The sequence below is a fragment of the Strix uralensis genome, chromosome 13, assembly GCF_047716275.1.
Source record: "Strix uralensis isolate ZFMK-TIS-50842 chromosome 13, bStrUra1, whole genome shotgun sequence".
NCBI classification, from domain to species: Eukaryota; Metazoa; Chordata; class Aves; order Strigiformes; family Strigidae; genus Strix; species Strix uralensis.
In genome coordinates, this window is record NC_133984.1 from 3,133,229 (window position 1) to 3,159,128 (window position 25,900).

Below are 25,900 nucleotides of genomic sequence, written 5' to 3' on the forward strand. Positions count from 1 at the left end.
TGGGGGGGTGGGGAGTAGCTGTTTGGGGTTACACATCAAAGCGTGATGTCTCCACTTCAATCACAGTGGTGCAAACCATTACACAGCATATACGTAACTAAATGCTGATCCATAATTAGGGTTCAAGTGCAAGAGGAAACAAAAAATAAAGGAGGCAATTCCTGGGTTTTTTCTTCCCTGTTCTGCACCACCTTTTAACTGGACTCTCAAATTATTAAAGGCAGTGAAGCTTTGCTATTACACATTTGCCCTTGATATTTTATCCACTTTTCACAAATAAGCATGAAAAAAAACCCCAACCCAATATTATGTCTTGGTTAATTGATTCTAACCTTCATGTTATTTCTGAATAAAATCAGAAGTGATATGACTAATATGTACAATCACAGATCATAACTTTTCTTTTGAAAGAAAGCTGAATTCAGAGCATTCTTTAACTAGGCATTACATATGAGATTCCTATCTAGAAAAGATTCTACACTGGAAGAAGACAATCTGCAGTAGGAAAGAAGGAGATGTAAGAAATGTAAAAAGGGAAAAATAAAAGTATTTGATACACCTGTGCATAACGGAAATGGTAATATGGTGATATAGAAGTATGTGTTTTACCTTAAATTATTTAAAATGCTACAATAATCTGGTTTTTGAAAGGGTAAAATTGAAGTGTAAAAGGTGAAAGTATCTTTCACTGTAGGAGAGAAAGTACTGGCACTTTCTTGGGATTGCTCAGAGTTGAATTTGTGCTATGAAAGGAAAAGACGTAGGTGAGTAATTCTTTGGCCATCCTAGAAAGACATTTTTGAGTAGTATTTTAGTTATGAAGAAAATTGGGAATGATGGCTGTAGGGAAAATATCCTGTCTTAAACATCAAAGTCCTTTCTTACTAGTGTGGTCAGAAGCTGCTCTGCAATTATTTATTTGAAGTGACCTAAATAACATCTATGGGCTAAAAGTGCAGGCCATTTAGGATTTGGACTGTAATTTTATTAAAGCTGAAATACTATTCTGGTATGTATTGGAGGACTAGTTGCACAAAGGCTGACTCTGAAGAAGTAGTAGGGCCTGAGGAAAGTAATTCTTTGATAGACGGTAAAATATATTGGAAAGAAGAAAAAGGAGTACTTCTGAGGTCAACAGGGGTTGCTGTTCAAATCTACGCAAGTAAATTTAATTTAATTAGGACAATATTGGAGTCAATATATTGTTAAAGCCTGCACAAATTAAAATATAAACAGTCGAGTGTGAAGAAAGACTTTGATAATGAATGGAAGAAAAATGAATGTAAAATGAAAAGCATGCTCAAATATAGATTGTATCTAAAGTAATTAAAAGTACTGTTAATTCATAGGCATTCAGCTAGAGAAATTAGGCACTATGCCGTGATAGCATTCAAGGAGAAATAAAGATTAGAAAATTTCTCCCTGCAGTTACTGCAAAAGCTAGCAATCCAAGCATGATAGTTTTTCTGCTAGAAGGCAAAATAAAGTCACCTGTGGGTCAACATGTTTATAACAACTGGCGTGAATTTAATTTGCTTCCATATTTACTACTATTTTAAAAAATGTTGGGACATGGCTAGCAAACAAATATACTTTCTTTTTTTTTTCTTTCCTAACATTTTTCTAATATATTTCTTTATTAGGCTTCTCTTTAACAAAATTACAGCAGTAACAGTATTTTGTTGGTCAGATGGAAAGCGGTTTGCAATAATTTATTTTGAAGTATGCCAGGCTGAAGTGAAGCAGCCAGTCTTTCATAGCTGTCCCTCTATGAATACATAAGGTTGCTTCTTCTGAATTAAAATTATTCAAGTTTTGCTTAAATTAATACTACTTTTTAATGGCCATACCTACAATGATTTCTCTTGAGATCCTTTTTGTCTTTCATTCTGCTGATACACTTCTTGGTTTGTCAATAATGTGAGTATATTGGGAAGTATTTTTTCTTACTTTACCTAATATGTAATCAAGTTTCATTTTTAACAAGTCATTTGATATGTCAGATACTTATTTTCCCCCCATATTTCAAAGGTTATTCAGAGGTGATTATTCTAGACTGAAATCTTCATTTTGTATATATATTGATGCTTAAATAGATGGAAATAAATCTTCTTTCCTTGAAATGGAATGCCATCTCTCTTAGTGAGAGATGGAGATACTCCATCTCCTCGGTATAATGAGAAACCTGGCACACATTATTTTTGTCTATACAAACATATATGCATCCAGAGAGCTTTATTAATCTCAGTTGGAAAAGAAGTTCGACTTCTGGCAGTCCAGTGCTATTTATTATGCTGTGCCAAACCACTGAATTAATACTATCGAATGGGTTAGTTAATTATTTCACGTATTAGAAAGGATGTATTATCTTTTGCTTAGCCTAATTAGCTGCTTCATTCTTTTTTAGCCTTTCAGATCATGCAATTTGGAAAAATAAACTTTCTTAATGATTGTCTGTTTTTTCTCAAAGTCTGTTGCCAATTTTTTCATTTTTAAAAATCTTTTAGGATCAGGTCATTGAAGGAAGATAATTAAGTTTGTCCAAACAGTTCACAGTAGTCTAAAAGTATTTTTGTTCACAGGTACTTTACACACGTGCATAAATAATGATTTTGTTGTACTGGTAAGAAGTAAGGAATTCAAGGTCTTACTAACCTGGTATGCTGAAAAAGGAGATCCCTGAAAGTAACTACATATTATTTGTGTTGACTAGCTAGCACAAATGAAATCATTTAATTGTAAAATCACCCACTGTCCCCTTACCAGGTCTAAAGGCAGCTATGTGAGTTGATAGAAGTAGGTACAAGGTAGAGGGTGATTTTCCTTGATGTCTGAGTTTTCTCTTTGAGGACCACTACCTCTACACCAATCGTTCCATAGCAGGACATGTTTTCCAGGCTATTGTTTGCACAGTAAGGATATTTTGGAATACTGTAGCAGTACCACCAATGGTAGCAAAAAAGCTTAAGAGGCAAAATTTTGAGGTACCCAAGCACGGGATTGTTTTAAAGGGAACATAGAACCTAAGTGACTTATGAATTTGTGTTTTGTCTGTTAAGTTGCACTAGACACTTAGGCTTGAGCTGTTTTGAAAACTTTATCCTGTATTAATTTATCGTTCTTGTACAACAACCGTGCCTGAACAGTCAAGGCCACATAACCTCTAATGAAGGCCCAGAACCCTCTGGGTATATGATATCTGTGTATCTTGTATCCAAGCACAGATCAGAAATGGTCCTATTCAGGTATTTTATTATGTATATGGTCTGTTGTCATAAAATGAGCTGATTATAGTAGAGATAGAAGAGAGGCTGGCTGCTTTTTACTCACATTTCAGCTATGGTCCAAATACAGCCCAAAAGGGGAAGAGAGTGGCGGGTGGACTGCAGGGCAGGTGCCTCCCAGTAGACCCCATCTAATGCTTTTGCACAAGTAATGCATCCAATCTTTGTGGTATTAGGCTACCAAATCAGGCTATAAGTATTTCTGTTCTTCCTGCTTAAGGCTGAATTTATGTTAAAACAAATTTCAGGAAAAATACAAATTTGGTGTATTGACTCCTATCTTAATTCCTTGAGTTTATGTACATCAGTTGCCTGTAAAGCCAGACAATATTAACAGGCTAATGAGAGGAAACAGACTTTTGTTTTTCCTGTCTTTTGACATAGTTGAAAGATTTCCTCTTGTCACACGATAATTCTTTTTCAGAAAATAAGGAGAAACATGTTCTATTCAAAGTCTTAAAACTGTTCCAAAGCTTGTAATTTTCTTCTGAAAATACATTTGTTTAAGTACCAGTGAGAATGAGGATCCTAATCCATTCCGGGCTAGGCTGGTGAATAGGCTACTACAGGAACTACTGCATGCTTCTGAAAAATAAATGTACTTATTTCCATTTATAAATTTATAAAATAATCCATTTATAATAATCCATGACTGTATTTTATGTCTGGTTATGTGTCTGGGTTGTATTCTGTCAACGAATGTTTTATTCCTTTTCCTATTATGAGTTTCTGTCACTCACTGGTAGAGAACAGTGTGCTGTAATATGTACAATTAAACTGCATTGCTACTTATTAGGCCAGTGCAGTAGCAGAAATTTATGCAAATGAATAGGTAGGCTAATGAGATGGTGCTGAAAAACCACACATGTCCGATGCTGTAGACCAGGACAGGAGGGAAAATACTGGCTGAAATTCAAGCCAAATAGTGTTGGTATACATTATAATTTGTGTATATTCATCTACCCCTGGTTTAGGCAATGTTCATGATACATTCATTTCTGACATCATTTAGTTTTCTTTTGAGGTTTAGATCTGGAAGACAATGGTTTTGTTTAATTTCAGCCCTTCTGGATGTTCATTTTTTTCAAGACTGATGATAGTGATTGCAATTACTACTAGGGATAAAGGAATGGACGTTTTCCGTGCACAGTGATAAAAGAAAAACCCATATAGTAACACTGCTTCACCTCATGGTTGTTTCTGTTGAAACCAGCTGCCATACCATTGCATGTTAGAGTTAAGTGAATGTTTATTGCTGCTTTTGCTTTGATTTCTTTGTGTTTCAGAAGGCATCCTTTATTGCATAGTAGTCTTGTTTGCCCAAGATAGTGGACAGCAAAAATCAGGAAGGCCAGCTTTTGGTTTTCAACCTTGTTCCCCTGCTGCCTTGCTCCGATATTCTGAATTGCTCTCTGTAAGCTCTCTTGTGTCCCAAGTCACAGACTAGCCAAGGTTTGGATACTTATCTGTCTGCAGCAATGCAGAGATACCTGGTGGTCTCTTAAGGATACTTACCTACCCTTTGTGGGCTAATTAGAATTGACATATCCAATTAATTTATATGAATTATTGCTTTCCCTAGAATGTCAATGTCAAGTTTAAGGAATAGCCTGCTAGTGACACATGAATAGATTTTGCAGCAGAGGACTCACATTTTCTTTCCACACTAAAGAAATTAAAGTTGCTTGTAATATTTGTGTCCTGTGTCATGTTTTACTTCATGATAAAATGTGTTGCTAGACTTCTGCATTGCTTTTGATAACATTAGGGTGTATTTGATTAAAGCTTTCCACAAAAAGAAATCTTGTGACAGATTCTCATCAATGCTACCACAAACATTAATCTCTGAGATAAAATAGTGCTTTACACCTTTCTTTTTCCTTTTCCAGATGATATTTGTGGAGGACTTTGAGCTGAGAATTCATTTATGTTTTCACAGGGCTTTGAGGAAAGTGGGCATTTAATTTTTTGCAAGACTAAGTAGAGGAATAAGAGGCAAGTGTTGACCACCTTGAAGGGATGAAGCTCTAAATTGTAGTGTGAGAATGGGCGCAAGTGAGGTTAAACTTTCTAGCTCACCCTGGTTTTGTAATGGCGTTTTTTATGTTATAATAGTAGTTAACAAAGCTGTCATACAAAAACACTGGTACAAAATGGTCAGCTGTCATAACCTCTTCTTTTAAGAGTCCCTGCTTTTATATAGAATGCCATGGGCTACAGAATATGTAAATATGCTTTTCAGGTAACAGTATTACATGGTGCTTAACACTAGGCAACTGGGTCTTCCTTTTGTGTAAAAGGGGGCATTGACTTGGCATTTTTTTTAGAGCTGTATAGCCAAAATATCCAGATTCATGTAAATGTATGCAGCAAAATTAAGTACAGTGAAACTTTAATGAAAAATGGCTTAGATAACTTAGATAATTTTGGCTAAGAGCTTTTGAGAGCTGTGGAGGTAACACTTATTTCAGACAGTGGAGAAACACTGGCCAGATTTGTAAATCTAGTCAGACATGTTGCTCTGATTTGACTGTGGACTACATTTAAGGTTTTTTAAATTTTTGGTAGACACATCAAATTTTGGAACTGGTAAAACTTTTCTGTGGGTGAATATAGTGGAGCTCTGACAGTGGGAATTCATCATTCTGCTCTTTATTGGCTGACATAAAACATAATTACTGGTTGTTGATGCAAATCTACGTTAATTTACTGTGCTCAGGCTTGTAAAATCAGGTCTCATGTCAGTGGCTTAGTCTTTATCCTTTTTGCTTGAATTCTTTATGAACAAGAAGGGGAAAACTAGCAGTAACAAAAAGTGCAGCTTCAATACTGGTAACATTCCAGCTCTATGTTCTGTTGTCTTGCAAGTTCTACATACTTATTAGACCATTACAGATATATGCTTCATATTAATTAATTCTTACCACTGACTTCAAATCATGGTCACAATAAACATGGCTGGAAATCGGTGGCCTGTTCTCATCATGAGATTTTGAGAAGTTAGTGCTCCATTCAGGAAAGTGTAAAAATACAGATCTTACAAAGTATGCTGTGATTTCATAAAAATGCCACTAAACCACAATCCTTTTGTGCAGGACTTAAACTTGGTAATTTTAAGTTCTAAATTCTGGAGCACTCAATGGTATCTCTTCTGATCTTTTATTGCAAACACAGAAATAATACTTCAAGGAGGGCATATGGAAGGAAAACATTGTTTTTCTAAAATCATGACTAGCAGCACAGAGGGCTTTTAGGCTTTCTGTTAGAAACTAGGATATGGGTCTGGTGTATTGCTACATAACACCACTTAATTGTATACTATTGCATTAAACATTTTAATATATAATTTAAATCTGTTAGCCAGCTGAGCTTGGTAACTCGGGCTTAGCATGCTTTATTAAAAGAGCTGATTGAATTCCCATACATGTTTGGGTGTCAGAAACATCCACGTGAGAAGAATTCTCAAAGCCAATGAGGTGTTGGTGATCGCATTGCCTGTGTCTGCACTAGTCCATCCCTCTACCAACCTTAACAAGTTTTGAAAGTTTTAGCCAATCTCAACCACACTCAATAGAACAGGGAGCCCGCAAGGATTCCCTCCAAGTGCTGTAGGAGTCAGTAGGTGACTAGAGGGTGTATCGTAAACCAGTGACTTTCTGGGGGAAAATGCACTTGGTCCTTGGAGAGGCATCAGCCATCTGGCCCGTGATGGTCCGTGCCTGTGGCCCCTGCAGCCAGCTCAGGGGTGGCTCTCCCCAGCCTCTGCCACCAGCCTCTGTCCCTGCGTGGTGTGGAGTCCTGTGAAGGGGGGCTCTGGGAACCAGTGGGACAGTACCACTGCTCCCTGAACGACTTGTTATTCCTTATACTGCGATTTTAAAGCAGCACATATAAACATCTGTGTGTGACTCCTGGTTTGCTCATGTTGCGATAACTTCTGCTTGTGGTGTGCCAGCACTGAAAACCTTAGAACTAGAATAATGCAGGCAGCAAAAGACAGGCCATTGACTGAATCCAGCTAATGGAATATTGATTCAGACCTAGGTAATTACATTAAATAGTAGGGGGAAGGTATATTAGATTAAAGAGAGTACAGGATTCTATTTTTGGAACAAAAAGGGAGAATAATACACACTATTGCAAGAAGAGATTAACTTTTCCCCATTAAATGAAAAAAGTATTATTCCACTAATGTAAAATCTAAATTTTTTTTTAAAATAACCTGAAAGCTCAGTGTTATACAGAAATTTTCTCGGTTTGTTCATGTGTTCAAAATTTCAAATATCAAAGACATTTTTGTCTGTAATGGCCCATGTGAAATACACTGGTAATTCTTTGTCTTTTAATGAAAAATAATTGCACTACTACTTATATGGTATTTTAAATAACTAGATATATGAACATTTATGAATATTATGAACATTTAAAATTAAGTTTTTAATTTTTTTCTAAGGCTGTAGATTTTTTTCACTGCAAACAATAACATTTTATTTATTGCTTATGTTTTTTCCTTTGCAAAATGTTCTTTCCCTTGCAGAAAGCAATAGTTCATTTTTTCTTCAGGATCCTGATTTGAAATCTGTACTGAATGATGCAGTGCATGTTGTATTGCACTGGTAGCAAGCACTATACCATAGAGATTCTCTCCATGAAGGAAATACAGGGAGTACGTCACTGTAAACTGAGAATGATGACACTTTTCCCTATGGAAAATTGCTTTTCTCATTTGTAAGGAGAAATTTCTTTCATAAATTCCCAGTAAGTTATTTTTCATACCACTCCGTGTTACAATATCAATTGCTATAAGCTGCCTGAATTCCTGAGTATTTATCTGTGATCAGTTATTGTACAGATAAATTCATATGCATGCAAATATAAATGTATGCACATGCATATTCATGTAATTGTTGTTGACTGACTTTCTCGAGCAGCCTTCAGAGAATTCATGATAGAAATAGATAAATGAGCTTTTTTCATATTCTCATTAATGCCCATTCAAAAGAACCTTGTTACTAATTTAATTTTTGCATGCTTCTCTCTGAATTGTTATGAATATATGTAACATAACTCTCCTGAATTGATATAACTTTTACATGGAACTACCAATTCTGCTAGAACCTAAGCTAACTGTCTGACCTAAGTGAAATGGTCAGTGTCAACATTATATTTCCAGAAGACAAGCCTATCATTTATCCTCTGAACTTTGAATAATTCACCACTGTTTAAAATTCTAATTTTGTGTTACATACTGAACCTCTTATCCTCTGTAATCTTGCATTTCTGCCTTATAATTCATTTTAAAAGGTACTTTAAAAAATTGAGAAAATGAGACTTCCTATGATTGGATGGCTGGTTCTTACACAAAACTATGATTATTATGAAATAAATAGCAAAGTTTAATTGGTCACAAGGTTTTAGTAAAAAATAAAGGCTTGTGGTTATTGAACAGTGTACTGCACACGTACAGCTCCATTAGATACTGCTGAGAAGGGTGCAGCATGTGAATAAAGATCAAGAGAGTACTGGACAGGTATAGTAAAGTCTTGAGACTTCTTCTCCTTGAAATAAAGCTGGTGAAGTTCCCTGGATTGGCAACAGGAAATTTAAAGAAGAATTTGGGTGTAATTTAGGTATTTCTAAGAGAGACATAACATGTCAGCAGTAGCATGGAGCATGGCACACCCTGGGAAACAATTGTAGGCATAGTAACCACTAATGCAGGCAATATTTGGTAATCACTTTTAAAAGTGAGCAGATCATGGTCTAATATATTTTTGGAGGTAATATCTACTGGGTCATCTTTTGGTCTTGTTTATTTATCGTGGTATCCCCAATCAGCATGTTTCACCATACCCTGTTTCTGTACACATATGGAAGAGGTCAAGCCATCACAGATGTCTGGCTTACATATGGTTTTTAACTGAAGCCATATGCAGATCAGTCCTTACTTAATACTGAAGTAAATAATTGGAAACAATTTATCTTGTGACGTGAAAAGAAACCACAAAATAGACTAAATTACTTCATCCTCTCAGGTCTTGCTTTTGTGCGTATCAGAAAAGAAGTGCTGCCACACCTTTATTTTCCTCCTGGTGCTTTTTCTGAGAGTTGACATTGAAGCTATTAAATAGGCACAGATCTTGGCTTGACAGAGGACAAATGACGTGTGGATGGTGCAATACATTCACCATTTTAGGTTAGTGTGTTTATGAGAAGATTTCATTATTGCATGCTGCTGTAATATTAAGGTTTTGCTCAAAAAATATGAGAGAGCATTAAATACATTTTGAAATGGAGAAAATTTTTTAAATGCAAATTCACTTCCAGGGAGTTTTGATCTAAACTCTTTGTGAAGATTGAGTTGAGCAGAAAATGTGAATTAGAGGTACAGTGGGAGAGCAGTTATGAACAGCTCAGAGGGCTGCTGCTGAAATTCAAAGGAAAAGTAGTAAAAGCATCCTTTTTCAGATAAACTAAAGTACAACTTTAAGCATAGGTTAGGATTAGTCGCTCCTGTTTCTGAACCTGATGGTTTGTTGCCTCCACAGAAAGAACTCTACTGATGGTTCAGCACTGTAAATGACCATGCTCACCTTTACAACTGAAATGAGAGACGAGTTCTCCTTTCAGAAGGAATCCCTTATCTTAAAAGTTTCCTTTCTTAAAGCTTTTGTGAGAATGGGCATTAAATAGACAAATAGCTGTTTCAATGTTTTAGATGATTCCAAGCAAAAAGTAGAATATATAAAGCAGCTAATCCCCAATATAGCTTTAGTCCTATTCTCTTTGTAATGACAGATGATTTCAATATAACAAATATCTATTACATCTAGATCATATATTTTGATCTAGAAAATATAAAAATTTGTTTTGACTGCATATTGTTTAATAAAATCTTAAAACATCATTCTTTCCTACTATTGTTCTATAGTCCCTGCCACACATCTCCAGTCTAGGTTACAGCTTTACATAGTTAGTTATTAAACAGAAATATATATATATGAGATACAGAGCAAGATATAGGTATTTAGACTGTTTTAAAACAGGAAAAAATTCAAGTACTTGCTGAATGAGTAATTAAAACTGTGAAGAATATAAGAAGGCTTTAGATATTAACAAAAATTAAAATCTCTTCAAGGAGTAGAGAAAATAAAAGGCAGAAAACATTTTAAAAAAGGCAAAAAGTGATATTAAGGTATTCCTTGAATATGCCCAGCAGATTCAGAGGGGCATGATCTTTAAAAATATATTCAGATGTATTACAAAGTGAACCTTCTGTATGTTGAAAGTTTCTCAGACCAGTGGCCTAAGTCATCTGGGACCAGATGTTGTGATCGAGACATTTTTATTTGCACAAAAGGACACTTTTTCTATACTTGACATTATTATGGCAATAAGCAGTCTACCTAATTGAACAGCAGATTTCATATTTTTATAGATTTTAACCAAAAGTACATTGATGATGTGTCATAATGTGCTGGATCATACTGTGTGACCACATAGTATGGTGAGATATAATTTTAAAATGCATTTTAAGAAAATGCACACTTCTCCCACTGATTAGCCTGACAGAGATACTTGTGTTTTGATTTGTTTAATGTTGTAGGACATTTTTAAAGTCCTGTGCTATATGTAATGAGTTTAATTTTCTCACACCTTTTTGTGTTTTAGATACTTGCACCATAGTAATATATTCTTTCTCTCCACAGATAGATATGTATGCATACAGAAAAAGAAACATTAAGATGTTGCAGTTTATTCAAGCTTCCCCAGTTAGAGTATTTGGATATTGCACAATTTAAATCATACTGACTTCATTAGGATTAAGCAGACCAAGAAGGCTTTATGCAGTTTGTTCAGAGATCTGTAGCAAGAGCTACAATGTAAAAGCTACTTGAATGTTTAGGCGAGAGATAAGAACACGGGTTAATTCTTGATCACCCTAGCCATTTCATAATAGAAACTAGTACACTGTGCAGTTTTAGCCTGGCCTGTAGTGGGTCAAGTCTTGTTATAACCAGTGACCCTTCTGAGATCCATGAACAACAAATCTGCATGCTACATCTGTGGTCTTCTCTTGATCATCTTTATCCATAGTCGTTTCAAGGTCCAGTCTAGCCATATATTTTTCATGTTTTCAGAGGAGGTATCTGCAGTAATATAACCTCATCTTCTGTTTTTCTCTAACTCAGTTCCTCTTACCAGGTGTCCAGTCATTTGACTCTCTTAACACTTAAAAATAAATTTAACAATTTATTTAAATACCATATTCTGGAAAAAAAACTGCTCAAGGCTGGTCTTATGGTGCAGGTTTTAAAGGAAAGACTACCATGTTCTAATTCTTATCTGAAGTCAGAAACACGTGCCCTTTTCAGTAAAATATTTTTCAAGGCACTTTATGCTCTATTACATTTATATATATCTCAACTACAATGGAAATACTAAAGCTCCTTCTGGAAATAAAAAATATAATGCAAATCTTAAGTTTTAAAATAAGGTTAAAATATTTAATCTTAGCACAATATCTGCTAATTAATGTATCTATTTACAAGATAATAGGAAGGTATATGAAGTGCTTAGAAGCACTGTGACAAGTCCCAAATTATAGACTCAGGAGACAAGAAAGAATTGTGTCACAATTTGCTTCTGAAAGGTAGGGTAATTATAATGGAAGTGAGCGCAAGGGGGAGGAAAGCTACACATCAAAAAGAATCAAGGTGTTTCAGATCGTACAGTCTAATTTGTATTATGATGTTGCATATTTGCATAGTATTACCATAGTTATTAATAAATTCTATACTTTTATTTTTATGAAATATCATTGTGTTCTATGCACATAAAGTAGGTTATAATACTGCAGTTTAACTGTCATAATAAACTGATAGGCAAATGTTATTAAAGATAGTGAGAAGGATTTTTTTTTTTATTATATAGTGTTCCTAATTTACTGATTTAGAATGAGAAGAGCTTTTAATGAAAAAGCTGAAACAAATTTGGGCAATGTTTTACTTGAACTGCAGTCCCCAGCCATTAAGATGGAATGTGTTTTCTTAATACATTTCTAGTTTGCAAAACAGGGGCTAAGATTTTATATATTTTTAAAATAGATAAATTATTGAATATTTTACTTTAAGTAGCACGCATCCAGACGTGCCCTCTATTTCTTCCTTTCCCTAATGCAGAGCAAAGCAACTTTGTTTAGTAATCTAGGCTTCTTTTGCAATTTGGGATCCTGATTAATATCAAAATTCTGTGTAATATATTTTGGTGTGCAGTACAGCATCTCCTTGCTAGAAAGTAACTGGAACGACCATTATAATATTAATTCCACTAGACATTTACTACAGACAGATAAGTTAAACTGTGAAGTGGGGGTTTGTGATAAGACATTCTGAGAATTAGGTCACGTTGGGTTCAGTTGCCTCTTGTTCCAATGACTCATTCCTTTGCTCATAGAGCATGTGATTATGATCATTACCCAATTAAAATGCTACTGTGCAGTGACGAGTCTGGCACGGTATGGACTACATCTGACAGTTTCCTTAATAAAACTTACACTGTTTCTTTGATTTATTTTGTTTAACTTTTCAATGTGTTCTCAAAACTTGCATTTTATTATCATTATTATAATCATTGTCCCATTTTTACCATTCAGGAAATATGTTAGGTTTTAGGTTCCAGTCTCTAGACCTGAACTTGTATGCTGAATCTCTTGATCACTAGTGGATTTTGTTAGTTGGTTTTAGATGGAGGACATTTTTAAGCATCATGCAAGACTGCTCTTAGGTTAAGGTTGGAGAGAGATGGATTGGATGGACTATTAGATGGTTAAGGCTGGATAGCCATATCCAAAGAGTTAAAATCAGTGGTTCAGTGTCCAAATGGAAACCAGTAACAAGTGGTGTCCTTTAAGGGTCTTTACTGGGACCAATACTGTTTGCTAATGACATAGACAGCAGGATTGAGCGCACCCTCAGCGAGTTTGCGGATGACACCAAGCTGAGTGGTGTAGCTGATAGGCTGGAGGGAAGGGATGCCCTCCAGAGGGTTTGACAGGCTTGAGAAGTGGGCCTGTGTGAACCGCAGCAAGGCCAAGTGCAAGGTCCTGCATGTGGGTCAGGGAACAGGATGATCTTTAAGGTCCCTTCCAACCCAAACTGTTCTCTGATTCCAAACAAGATCTCAGCTCTGAGTCCAGACACTGGAAATCAGCAAATGGTGACAGGCACTGAAGCACTCAGCTTGCCCCAGGACGGGGTATACAATGTATTTAGTACAATGCATCAAAAATTAAGTGGTAGGTCAATAAAAAAAAGAGAGCCCAGTATGCTGTAAGCCCTAGTTATACCAAAACTTTTAGCAGACTGCAAGCCAAGTAATTTTTGTTTCAATCTTCATACCACTCCAGCAGAACTTTAACACTACCAAATACAATACTCTAATTACAAGGTATAACTTACTCTTTCTTTCAGCTGAATTTATGTCACCTCTGCTCACATAGAATACCAATCTAGATATTTTAGCACTTTATTTTAAATCTGTCATAAATACTTAAAGTGGGTCATATTCTGTGGAACCAAGGTTTAATACACACTTTTAATTTAGTATTTTAAATGTTATAGTAAAACTTGTTTACTTATTCAGATAATTTCAAAGAAAGGACCTTTTGGATTTACATGAAAAATTTACCTCTTTCTAGTTGCTATTCCTGTAAAAGATATTCAGCTCGTAGATTCTTTTTAAAGAGGAAAAAAATCACATGCCTGATGGAAATGCACTGCCTCACATACTTTGACTTCATACTACTTCGTTAACTTCAGTTTTAAGTTGTATCATAAAAATATCACCACAAAATTTTAACATCGATGTGATGAAATCAAAGAAATGTTTACAGAGACAAGTATTTTAGAATCAGGTTTCTGCTGTTAGGCTCTTAACCTTTAAAAACATACCTCCAGAAAGGAAATAAAAAAAAAAAAAAGTGTTTTGAAGGTTTTCATTCTATTTAAGCGTCAGAACTATTTATACTGAAATCATAGTGTGTGATTATTTTGGATTTTTCTTTTATTAAACACGCTGTGTTTGCCTGTTTATACTCATTAAGTGCTAAATGACTATATGCTATCACAAACACTGTAATTTTCATTGCGAAGATACGGCCTTTGCAGGAGCGGCGTACACAACGATGCAGCCAGCAGGGAGTTGTGGGATCCCATCTGGCCCGTTGTGTTTTCCCAAAGGAGATTCCAAAAGCCCAGAGCTGCTTTGGGGAATTCTCTTTCCTAGTCCTCCTAGTCCCAGGGAGGCAGGTGGGAAGAGGTCTCGTGCTGCCGTACCCACAGCCCGTGGGGAGCAGGAGGGCTGGTGGGGGCCAGACCCGCTCTCCCAGCAGAGGAGGGGCAGAGCATCCCCCCAGTGCTGCATCAGATGTTGCAAGTCCACAATAACTTTAACTCAATTTATGTGTAATCTGGGAATGGGTCAAAAACCAGTCTGTAGTGGGGAAGATGTGCCTGAAGATTGAGCTTTTAAATTAATTCCCTGATCCTGCTCACTCTACAGCGGTACTGGGACTCGGGCAGAGGGCATGGCAGCATCTTTCCGTGGCAGTTCACAAATAGGTCAGCTTAAAGCAACTGGGAAACCGAGCGCTGAGGAGGAGTGGAGCGTGCCGTGAGCCCAGAGGGGCTGCTTCCAGGGGCGGCTGGGGGGGCAGTGGGGGAGCAGGAAACTGAGACCTGCAGCCGTGGCTACCACTGCTGGGTTGGACTGATAAATTGGGGGGATTCTTTAAGTTTATGCATGAAACATAAAAAGGGGAGTGTTGCGCAATATTTAGGTTGTGGTATTTTAAATGCCTTAACATGGTGAATTTCATGCAAGATGCTTGAATTTCAGTCAGGGTTGTTTCCTTTAAGCCCCTCAGTCAGATCTACTGCTCCGTACTTTTATTTCTCTGAACTATACGGTTTAGTGAAAATTGTAAGATTCTCAAATATCACCTACAGAAAAAGCTGTGTGTGCATCCATGTGCTTATGCATATTTATACATATATTATACTGACTACTTACATGAATGACATCAAGAAGAAATACTATAATTAACAATAAATCTGTTTTTAAGATAACTTAAAGTAATTACTTATACAATATAAACTATTTAGCTAAAATTACATCCCATGTCAAATATATTTCAATGTGCATACGTTTTTTTACCTCTGTATGTCACATATAGCAAAACAATTTCATTAGATTAGTACCTTTAAGTATATAACAATGAGGTTTTTTTCCACAGAATAAATAAACTGTTCTTATATTGCAGTAATTTCTTGCTCTGCTTTTGATCTTCAGGTGTTAGTGTTTACAAAAAATTGATTAGCACTTATTTTTTTTCCATTATACTTGTTATTTTTTATCTTAACGTTTGCTACAATATCTGGCCTATTTTATCTTAGTAGATAACATTTTCATGGATAGTTCCATTAGCATGAAATACTAATTTGTGATGTTATTACATACCTGCAATAAGATATGAAAACACCCTAAGCCACAGCTGAAGACTTTTTTCATTCTACTTCTTTGAATATGTAAAAAACACAGGTGTTATATTGTCAGATGGATAAAAAATGCACCCATTTTTCCCACTGTCTTTTAAAAATGGAACTTCAAACCAGAATGTATATATAAAACAAGCAGAGTTTTTAGCTGGAATTGTGGAACAGACACAGTGCATGAAGGTTCATTGTCACAGTGTATTTAGTTATTTCTGCATTTTGGATTTATGACATAAAAAGGAATAAATATCTGTTTGGAGGCAGAGTTCCTATTTTTGAATTTCTAGTACGCATTTTTAACTATATGGAGTATTTAACAAGTTCTATCATATTTTCCACTCTGCACTAGTAAGAACAACAGTCTGTTTCAGGTTGTTCAAAAAAAAAAATGGTATTCTCTTCTGTCTTCTGAATTCTAGCACTTCTGGCATCAGCCACCTGTTTTTTCTGTACTTCAGAAAAACCTATCAACTGCAAAAGCCCTGGAGGCGATCTGTCCTGTCTCTTCCCTCTCGCCACCCTACCATAACCCTAATCCCTAGGAACACCAAAACAGGCATCTCAAACTGAGCAGGAGAGGGGAACTAGGGGGATGGCAGGAATTCCTCAATGATAATTTGAATATCAGAGAATTAGAAAATTAAATTGCCAAAATTGAAAACTGTGTTTTACAGGCAGCAAGCAGACTTATCCTTAAACCTAAATCAGTCGTACATCTCACTAACAAGTGTCACTTTAAGCACAGCTTCATCTTGGCATTATTGCTAATGATATTCCTCTATAATAAGCTTGTCTGGCTCTGATCTCACATTTGTGTTTAATTTCTACCTCTTGAAATGCTTCTTTCCAACTCCTGTCATTGAAGAGGGCATCAGGAATCGCTGAGCTCCAACCTAAAGTATACTACTGAATCAGTCTGTCGCTGAGCAGATCAGATAATCTCTATGTAACACTTGTTGTGTGTGTGTGTGAAGGTGATATTGCTGTCATATATTACACTCAGTGGATATACAGAATTTCCTACTGTTTCAACACTGCTTCTCTGTGAAGAAGCTTAAGTAAGTTTAATAGATTTACCGGTCATGTTTTCCTGTGTTCAATCTGTGCTGTTCTTTTGGCCCTTTCTGCAACATACCTGTCGGGTCCGTTTGACTGAAATGGAGTGTAGGCAGCTTTAGTCTACTTTCCATTCTCACTAAGCACTTTTGTGATCCAGATTTTGTAATAATTTGGCAAATTCTATGCCTGTGTATTACTAGACAAACAGCATTTGGGGTCACTTTAATAGTCAGTATTTAGTCTCCAAACCTGTATGTTCATTTCCACTAATTGAGTAATTTGGTAAAAATAACTATGCAGCAACCTTAAGCATCATGAAAGAAAACCAGGGAATAGAGTAATGCTTTTTTTTTTTTTCCCTACTCTTGATATGAAAAATAATCTTCCTATGCTAATGGCACCCTCTTGTCCCTTTTAGAGGTTTGGTGGTTTGTTTGTTTGGGGTTTTTTTTCTTTCTTTTTAAACCAGAAATTATATCTAGGATTTACTGTGCCAGAAAGAAATCACCTGCCAGGAGATAGAATTTTTCGGGCTCGGGAGCATCATTTCTATGGTGTGTCTCACAATAACAGCACCTACTTAACACAGTGAGAGCAGAATATACGGCTGTGAAAACTGAGCTCTGATATGGTAGCTGTGATAATGATTTAGTCTGGCAAGTTCGAGACTATCTCAGTGAGCGTCATGCAGATGGGATGACTACAGGAATTAGAAGAGATCTGGTTTCTTGCCGTGTCATGTACAGAGAAGGCAGGTACACACTTCCCTCGTAAGCTGCGACTCGTCCACCCGTGTTTTCAAGCACGTTCAATGAATCATAACTGAGCCAGTTTAAATTTCTGTGCGGACCCACCTGTTTGCTCTTTTCTTCTCTGGAACAACCTCTTTCATATCCCATCACCTTGACTGCTGACTAGGGAAGCCCAAAAGGGGCCTTAGCTTCCTTCAGAAGTTTTCTAATGTGCTGCCACAGTGGGGCCTGTGGGGCTTCATGGCATCAGAGCTTCAGCCTGGCAGACGGATTGTGTGGGAGGCGGCAGTGGGGTGAGCAACCTGTGCAGCTGGCATGAGGTGAGCTGTGGTGCAGAAAATTAGGATGACGTGCTCAGAGGTGATACTTTCAAAGGTTAATTTTAACCACTCTTTTTCCCAATTTATAGTTGGTTATGGTTGTTTCATTTAAAAATGAAGATCTTGGATTTGAGGCAAGCTTAAATTTAGAGCAATACAATGTCTGTCTTCTACGGAGATATTGATTCGCTGTCATTTTTGTAATATTTTTATCTTTGCCCCTTTATTGTGTCTTGCTAAGTCTCAACTAAACCACTAACTTGCATCAGCACTTTTACTGTGCTGAAAAATTTCCTTTCATCTTCTGATTATCTTTATGGCCGTATTTTATCTATGCTTTGCTATATTTTAAGTTTTGTATCAACATTAATTGAAGCTGCCATCGGCATGTAATTTATACACTTGTTCACTAGGTGGATTTCCTCAAACACATTTTCTGTTCAATTCTCTGTTTTCCAATGACTTGAAAAGATCGCTCCAGCTGATTACACTTGCTAGTATCTAGCATGCTTTCCGACTTTTATAGATTTGCTTGTTAAACTGTTTCCTTTCCTGCTTAGCTTCTCTTGAAAGTAAACTGACAGGTTTCCAGAGCTTTTATGCAATAATGAATTATTGGGTGAAACGTTTTCTACTTGTTTCCGCAGGGATAAGCAAGGTTGGACCTGGAAATAAAACCAGGAGGATCTGGTTTATCACCCTTGTAATGTGTTGTTGAGCGTGCAAAATCAAACTCTGTCTGAGGGGAAACCGAGCCCTGCCTAGCTGGTTGCTAGCTGGAAAAGGCATCCCAGTACATCCACCTACTCGTCATCTTGGCACGAGTAGAAGTTGAGAGAAAAATAGAGCAGGGGAGAGAATTCTTTCAGTGCTTTAATAAAAGAAAGATTAGCTGCAAATATTAAACAGATGGCATACTACTTTCAAATACAACTTGCTTTTTAACTTTAAAGTTTTCCAAAATAGAATGACTGACTTTAGTGATGCTGTTGCTAACTGTGCAGTATTTTTTCTGGAAAAATGAAGAGGAGAATTGTTCTCATCTGTAGCTAAACCAACGTAACTTTCATTTGTTTCAGTCAGTCCTAAACTGGATGTTTCCAAACCTCATTGACTGTGATAATTCAGGCATGATAGGTATATAACAATGAAACTAATTCTGTCCCTAGTATCTAAAATTATTTTAAAATCTAAGTTCTTTGCAGTGAGCTAAGATAGCAAAGTGTTTCCATTCCTTGTAAATTGCCCTCCAAGCTGGAGGCAGATTTATTTTACAGAGTGAACTTTGAGAGGGGGAATGGCTGGCAGAGAAGGCATGGGCCTAAGGACCAGCTGTAAGTGGTCCAAACAACTTTACCAAGAGTTTGTTGGTATTTTGTTTGACTTCCATACAAACCCATTTCATAAGCTTGGTATTGGTCAATACATTTTCCTTTTTTGCTGTTAGAAATTACTATTTCTAGTACAAATATCCTTATTAGTGCCCATCAATATTGTGTATTGTTTGCGGTTCATTATTCTCTGTTTTGAGGAAGAAGTTTAGGTAGAAAAATTAACATGATATTGATAATCAGTCATCCTCTGTAACACATACATACTTGAAATTAATAGTGGGTAATCAATCCATACTCTGAAAGTTGATTTTGTTTAAATGCTCATTAAATTCTTTCATATGCTACATCCTGTTGTAGCAGCAAGAAATCTGCGTTCAATTCAGTGCCTTTGAGACTTTCTATGTGAATTTGAGTGAATTATTTAATGTATATGAGATGAGATATCTCTGTGCTTGTTACCTGGGTCTAAGTGGGGAATTGGCTTGGTGATAAAAGGACAGGGACATGGATGAAGGAATGTGAATAAAGGAAAAGGGAGTTGTGTGTGGAAAACTTTACTTAGATTCAATACTGCCCCCCTGCCCCATCAGAATTTGAACAATGGAAGAAAATCCATTAAGAACTGTTAAATCTGAAGACACTGTCACTGGCTGAAGTCTCTGAACTACTAACAGCTGTTACTACATGCCTGTTCCGTTCTCAGATTCTTCCCTACGCAGTCATTGGAAACAGGAGTACCACGTCTTTGCTCTGACCTGGTTTGACTGTTCCCATATTACATTACACGTGGGACAGCTGCTCACCAACAATAGCAGGGTTCAGGAAGAAATTTCCTGTAAAAGCCTGTCACCAAGGCCATATAAGATTTTATATCTTATTCAGAGCATAAGTAAAAGGGAAGTTCTGCCAAGGCTAAGTTATTGCAAGTTGGTAGAGTGCTAACACAAATCAGAGTGAGTGAGATCCAGTGCAGTGGTACTGCTAAAGACCTGCTCTCAGCGGTAACAAATACTCCAAGCGGTTTCTGACACTGAACCGTAGCAGGTCGGGGATAGCGGACCGACTCACCTTCACTTTTTGAAAACGAGAAAGACCTTGAGACCCAGCATATGGGGGTTGTTTTTGCCTTCCCCTCAGCAACTTAGTGGGACCAGGGGGTGTGGGGACGCTAGCGTTGTGAGTGTTGGTGTCAGCAGAGCTGGTCGTGCTAATGACAGACACATCCTTTATGTCATCCACACAGTAGCCTGCTGCTTGGCCTAACACCAGGCATCCATAACTAGCCTATCCTTTCAGCCAATACCTTTCAGAATGTCCAACCTCACAGTTTTGTTCACACAGCTGAAAATACACTATTTCACTTAATTGTGTATCTTCTTTCCCCTCAGAATTATGGTTTGGAGACCGAAAACCTGAGAACTCTGTCTCACAAGCTGAATGCCTCAGCCAAAAATCTTCAGAACTTTATAACGGGTAGAAGGAGGAGTGGCCATTATGATGGCAGGGCCTCCAGACGACTGCCAAATGATTTTCTTACCTCTGTAGTTGACTTGATTGGTGCTGCCAAGAACTTACTAGCCTGGCTGGACAGGTAACTTACTATTCCTTCATCCTTTATGCATGAGAATAATTCTTTGGGTTGTTCTGTATTTGTTCTTTTTCTCTTGTTTTCATTTATTCTAATACTAAAATGGCAATTCTGTAATTCTAGCTCTAAATTTTGTTTTGCGAATTTCTCAAATATTGGAGGCAAAATGTAGTACCCTTTTCTGTCAGGAGGGTGTTAAAGTTTTCTCTAGTTACTTTTTCAGATTCTTTCAGTCTGATAGTATTTTGTGCGAAATGAATACTTTTTTGCTATTCCAAGTTGACATCTCACTGCCACAAGTGGTAACATCATCAGAAAGAAGGGTAAGGAAGAAAAGATTGTGGAGTTTGAACTGTCCTTTAGCCATCAGAAAGGCACAGAAAAGCTGGAGTGGAGCAAATCAATTAAGAATATTCAAAATAAATTATAGTACTTAGTCTGGAAATTAATTTTATTAACATTTTTATCAAGAGTAGAATTGATGTGTTAGGTAGAGTTTTGGTGTTAGTTAATGCTCAACAATCAACCACTGGGATTTTTTTTATCTACAAACTGAGAATTTGATTAAAATTCTCTCTGAATAAATTTAGTCAAAATTTTGACTGTGGAAAGACAGAAATCAAAGCATAAAATAGCATCGGAGCATTTATGTTTTGTTTCTTTCTTTAGAGTTATAGCAATGGATAGCTTTATCTTGAATCTGAATGCTCTTCAATGTATAAATGGCACCTGAGAAATCACAGTGAGAGTGAATCACCCTTCTTTACAGAATTTGTATAATCCTGGTGACATCTTCCTAACCTAATGCCAGCAGTCATATTCTCTCAGGCTATGACCTTGTCAGTTCTTATAAATTCAGATAGGGTCAGATTCAGCTAGAATTCGGAAAGCCTAAAGAAAATCCAAGTGTGCAGGAAGCTGTTAGACTAAGTAAGCATTACTTTGCTCTCTGAATTAAGGTGCTAATTGCTGCTCAAGAGCGATGTCATACTAGAAATGCTGCCTTTTTAATGAGCTGTACTGGACTACTTACAATTATTTGGAAGCTCCTATTTCCACAAGAATGACTTTGGATGTTCTGGCCAAAATCCAGTTTGCATCCTTCCTGCCTACATTGTCTCTTGTTTCAAAGGTGCATTTTACAAAAGTTGTGTAACTTGCTGCTGGAGATTGTCATGATTAGGTGTTTCACATCTCTGTGATCTCTATATTACATATATCTGCTTATACAGTCAACGGGAGCTATAATCCTTAATGCTGTATAAACCTGTCCTTCCTTTGTGACAGGTCTCCATTTGTCAGCGTGACAGAATACTCACTGCTGAAAAACAACATTGTTCAACTGTGCCTGGAACTAACAACCATTGTGCAACAGGTAGGAGTGGCTGAGTCCTCTTCATACTGTTGCTTAAAAATTACAATAATAAAAACATTGCTAAGCTTTTACTTCACAAGAAAAACTGTTTTAGCATTACCTCTCTGTTCTTTGCATGTTCTCTTTCTCTGGGAGTGATGGGAACACTTTTGGACTTTGATTATCCTCATATGCCTGGATAGATTGAAAGCCAGTGTGAAGTTAAAAATAATCCACTTTGCTTTTGAGTAGACAATTTCATGTCAGGTGATTTACCGTCATGCAATTATTAAACAAAAGAGCAAAGCCACAGTGGGAAACAGCTTAACCACTTCTAGCAGTTTATTACAGATTAAAATATGAATGGTCAAAAATCTCTCATGGACAAGTTCTTACAATACATACAAATATATCCAGGACCTGTACTGTGACTTCTTCACTTAAAGGAGAGCCAGTTGCATGAAAGTTGTTTAGTGATTAACAAGAAATATTCACAACATTAAATAAACCCAATATGGAACAAATAAGAGTAGTAGTATTATCATCACTGGCATTCATTAATTAATTGTGATATAGTACAGTCCCATAGGTACATAAAATTATTATCTGTAGCTACATAATACACAAGTAATAATAGTCTCTGACTGTGTCTGCCCCTGAAGTAGGACAAGGTCACACAGGTACAAAAAGACTGAAATACAAATATGTACAGCGAGCTTTTCCTCTTGTAAGTGGATAAAAATATTGATGAGACAAAATACTGGAGTACATGGAGATGTTTGAGAACAGGCAGGGCTGTCTTAGAATGAAGCAAAAGAGAAAGATGAAAGTGTTGTGGGAGGGAAAGCAAGAAGAAATTAAACACCTCTGCTATGAGGACAGGCTGAGAGAGTTGGGGGGGTTCAACTGGAGAAGAGAAAGCTCTGGGGAGACCTTAGAGCAGCCTCCCAGGACTGAAAGGGGCTACAGGAAAGGGGGGAGGGACTCTTGATCAGGGGGGTAGGGATAGGACAAGGGGTAACGGTTTTAAACTGACAGAGGGGAGACTTAGATGAGATCTAAGGAAGAAATTCTTCCCTGTGAGGGGGGTGAGGCCCTGGCACAGGTTGCCCAGAGAAGCTGTGGCTGCCCCCTCCCTGGAAGGGTTCAAGGCCAGGTTGGACGGGGCTTTGGGCAACCTGGGCTAGTGGAAGGTGTCCCTGCCCGGGGCAGGGGGTGGGTCTGGATGGGCTTTAAGGTTCCTTTCAACCCAAACTGTTCTATGATTATAAGAAAGCTTAGCTAAGGCTGTAGTTTTTTTAAGCATCTTAAACCAGCCCTGTCTCCAGTACACAGGGACCCACTGCCTGCCTCTGTCCTATGCTGGCACAGTTTTCCCTGTAACCTCACAGTAGAGCAATCATAGAACTCATTTAATTTAAAAGGTTTCCTGGAGTAGTAGCATTCTGAAAACTTTTTTTCCTCTTCAATTTTATTTTAGTTCTTGGAAAAAAAGAACTAAGGCTGATAAATATCAATCTTTGTATTTTACACTATTACCCTTAATTTATAATATTCAGCTTTATTCCTTTTAGAAGTTTTGTCCTTTATGCATTTTTGCAGTGCAAAACAGAGATCCTTTTTCTCTTTTCTTGGTTTAAAAGTTCCTATGTAGGCGTTTAATTATTTATGTATCTTTATTAAGCTTTCTCTTACAAGGTGTTTATAGCACTAGGCTATTTTTGATTTACAGAATAAGCAAAATGAACTTCTCTACAGTATAAAAAGTTTGGATTCTGATTCTGCCCTTCAGCTGTTATTGCACTTTGTGTGAGTTTGATTTTTTTTTCCCTGTGGTCTAAGTGAAAATAGTGTAATTTTGAATTGCTGTCTCCGTTTCTGTCGTTTATTTCACTGCTTTTGGCAGATGAAATTCAGTTCTCCTCTGCCAGCAATAGTTTGGTTCTTTTTTTTTTTTTTCTTCAATTCTTCATCTCCACTCCCAAAGCTGTCCTCCTTTTGACAACTTAAAAACAATCTATCTTTCACATAAACTTCAAGGCATTCCAATATGAAAAATGTTTAGTTGGTTCTTCAGGTTAGTTACAAATCAAGTTTTGTCTTTTCTTATTGTCAGATTGGAATTGTTTGATAGTCATCTATTAAGAGCTTTTTATAGTATATTAAACTTAGCACCAGAAAGAGTAGATAAAACAAAATCATTCATAGGGAGACAGTTTTGCTGCTACTAAATCTGAGGAAAATTGATCTTAATGTATGAAAGCAAAAATGTCTCACCTAAACCAGAATTGCAGTCTTAACTGTAGGCTAAAATATGAATTGATAATCTGAATAACTAATAGAAACCTAGATCTTGGATTCTTTCAGATACTCCTTGTTTTATGAATTATATATATTTTAGGTATTTAATTTAGTCAATGTGAAAGTAGCAGTCAAGGCTATGCGTTTGGCACATTGAGTGAGGAATATCTTCAACCTGAAGATTTATCTTGTGCAAAATTAAGATGCTTTGTGTGGATAACTTACAGCTGCTACTCAAGGTGAATTTTCTGCTAAATAGGGGGCATTGCTATGTAATCTTAGTTTAATATAGACACTGCTTATGAATCTTCTTGCTAGGATATACTGTGTGTATCTGATTGACATACTCTTAGATCTAATAAGGAAGCAGATTTTTTTAGATTTTAGGCCATATTCATTCTCTGTGTTAGTGTGAAGATGAGATCTTCATTCAAAATTTCATCCTAACAGAGGAACTGCAATGTTGGGTATTATTATCTACGTACCATGTAAATGCTACAATGAATAAGCAGTCACTTGTTTATCTGCAAATAGTATCTTCTCATACTGGTTATAAGAATATTGATCTTTATTCTCTAGTTTTAGAGAAGTTTTATACCTGTCCATTTATGCTTAGTAATGTACTTTATTCTACTCAGATTTCTTATCCCTCACAATCTCACCTTCGTTAAAATAAGCAGGGAAACTATAAAAGAATAGCATTATGCAGAAAGCTGCAGAAACATCCTAATTTTAAGGTGCAGTGTTCCATCAAAATGTGTTGATGATCATGTGCAAAAAAAAGCATGTTAGATCAGAGTATTGCAATGTCTGAGCTCTCTGACTTCATGCTGAAGTATAGCTCTAGCTTCAAAGTAGACTAGCTCTCATTTTTGCTCTGAAAATTAATCCCCACCAGACTAATTTAACTGAATTTCGATCAGGATTTGGTCATGCCAAGGCTACCCTGGGGGAAAGAACTGGAATAGCTGGGGAAGAATAGGTTTGGAGTTTTGTTCATAAAATGTAGCCATTTGCTTAATTTTTCATTACGTAGAAAGAGCTCACTAGTTCTAGTAGAAGTTGGTTTTCTGACTATTTTTTTCCTGGTTATGTCAAAGATGTTTAAATCTGTGATAGATGCTTTTGATACATGCATTAAACTGCATGAATAAACATTCTCTAAACAAAACGTTTGTCTGTGTCTTACCAAAGAATGTCAGCACAACTCACGCTAATTTATTTTCCAACAAAAACCAAACAAAATTTTGCTTGTTCTCCCTTTTATTAATGTTTAATTAACCTTACTGAGATAAATTCAGAGACCATATCACAGATTTTTACCCTGTGCTTAGTCAAATACTTTGTGTTTAGG

The 25,900-nt window shown here is 36.6% G+C and overlaps 1 protein-coding gene across 4 annotated transcripts in view; it reads left to right on the plus strand.

Annotated features, from left to right (window-relative positions):
- LOC141949452 (connector enhancer of kinase suppressor of ras 2-like) overlaps positions 1-25,900 on the plus strand; it is a 212,909-nt gene that overhangs the window by 74,026 nt on the left and 112,983 nt on the right. For all 4 annotated transcript variants that reach the window (XM_074883088.1, XM_074883090.1, XM_074883089.1 and 1 more), the window contains exons 3-4: positions 20,692-20,894; positions 22,179-22,266. In XM_074883088.1, the coding sequence (XP_074739189.1) occupies positions 20,692-20,894; positions 22,179-22,266 (291 nt within the window). The remainder of the gene's footprint in view (positions 1-20,691; positions 20,895-22,178; positions 22,267-25,900) is intronic.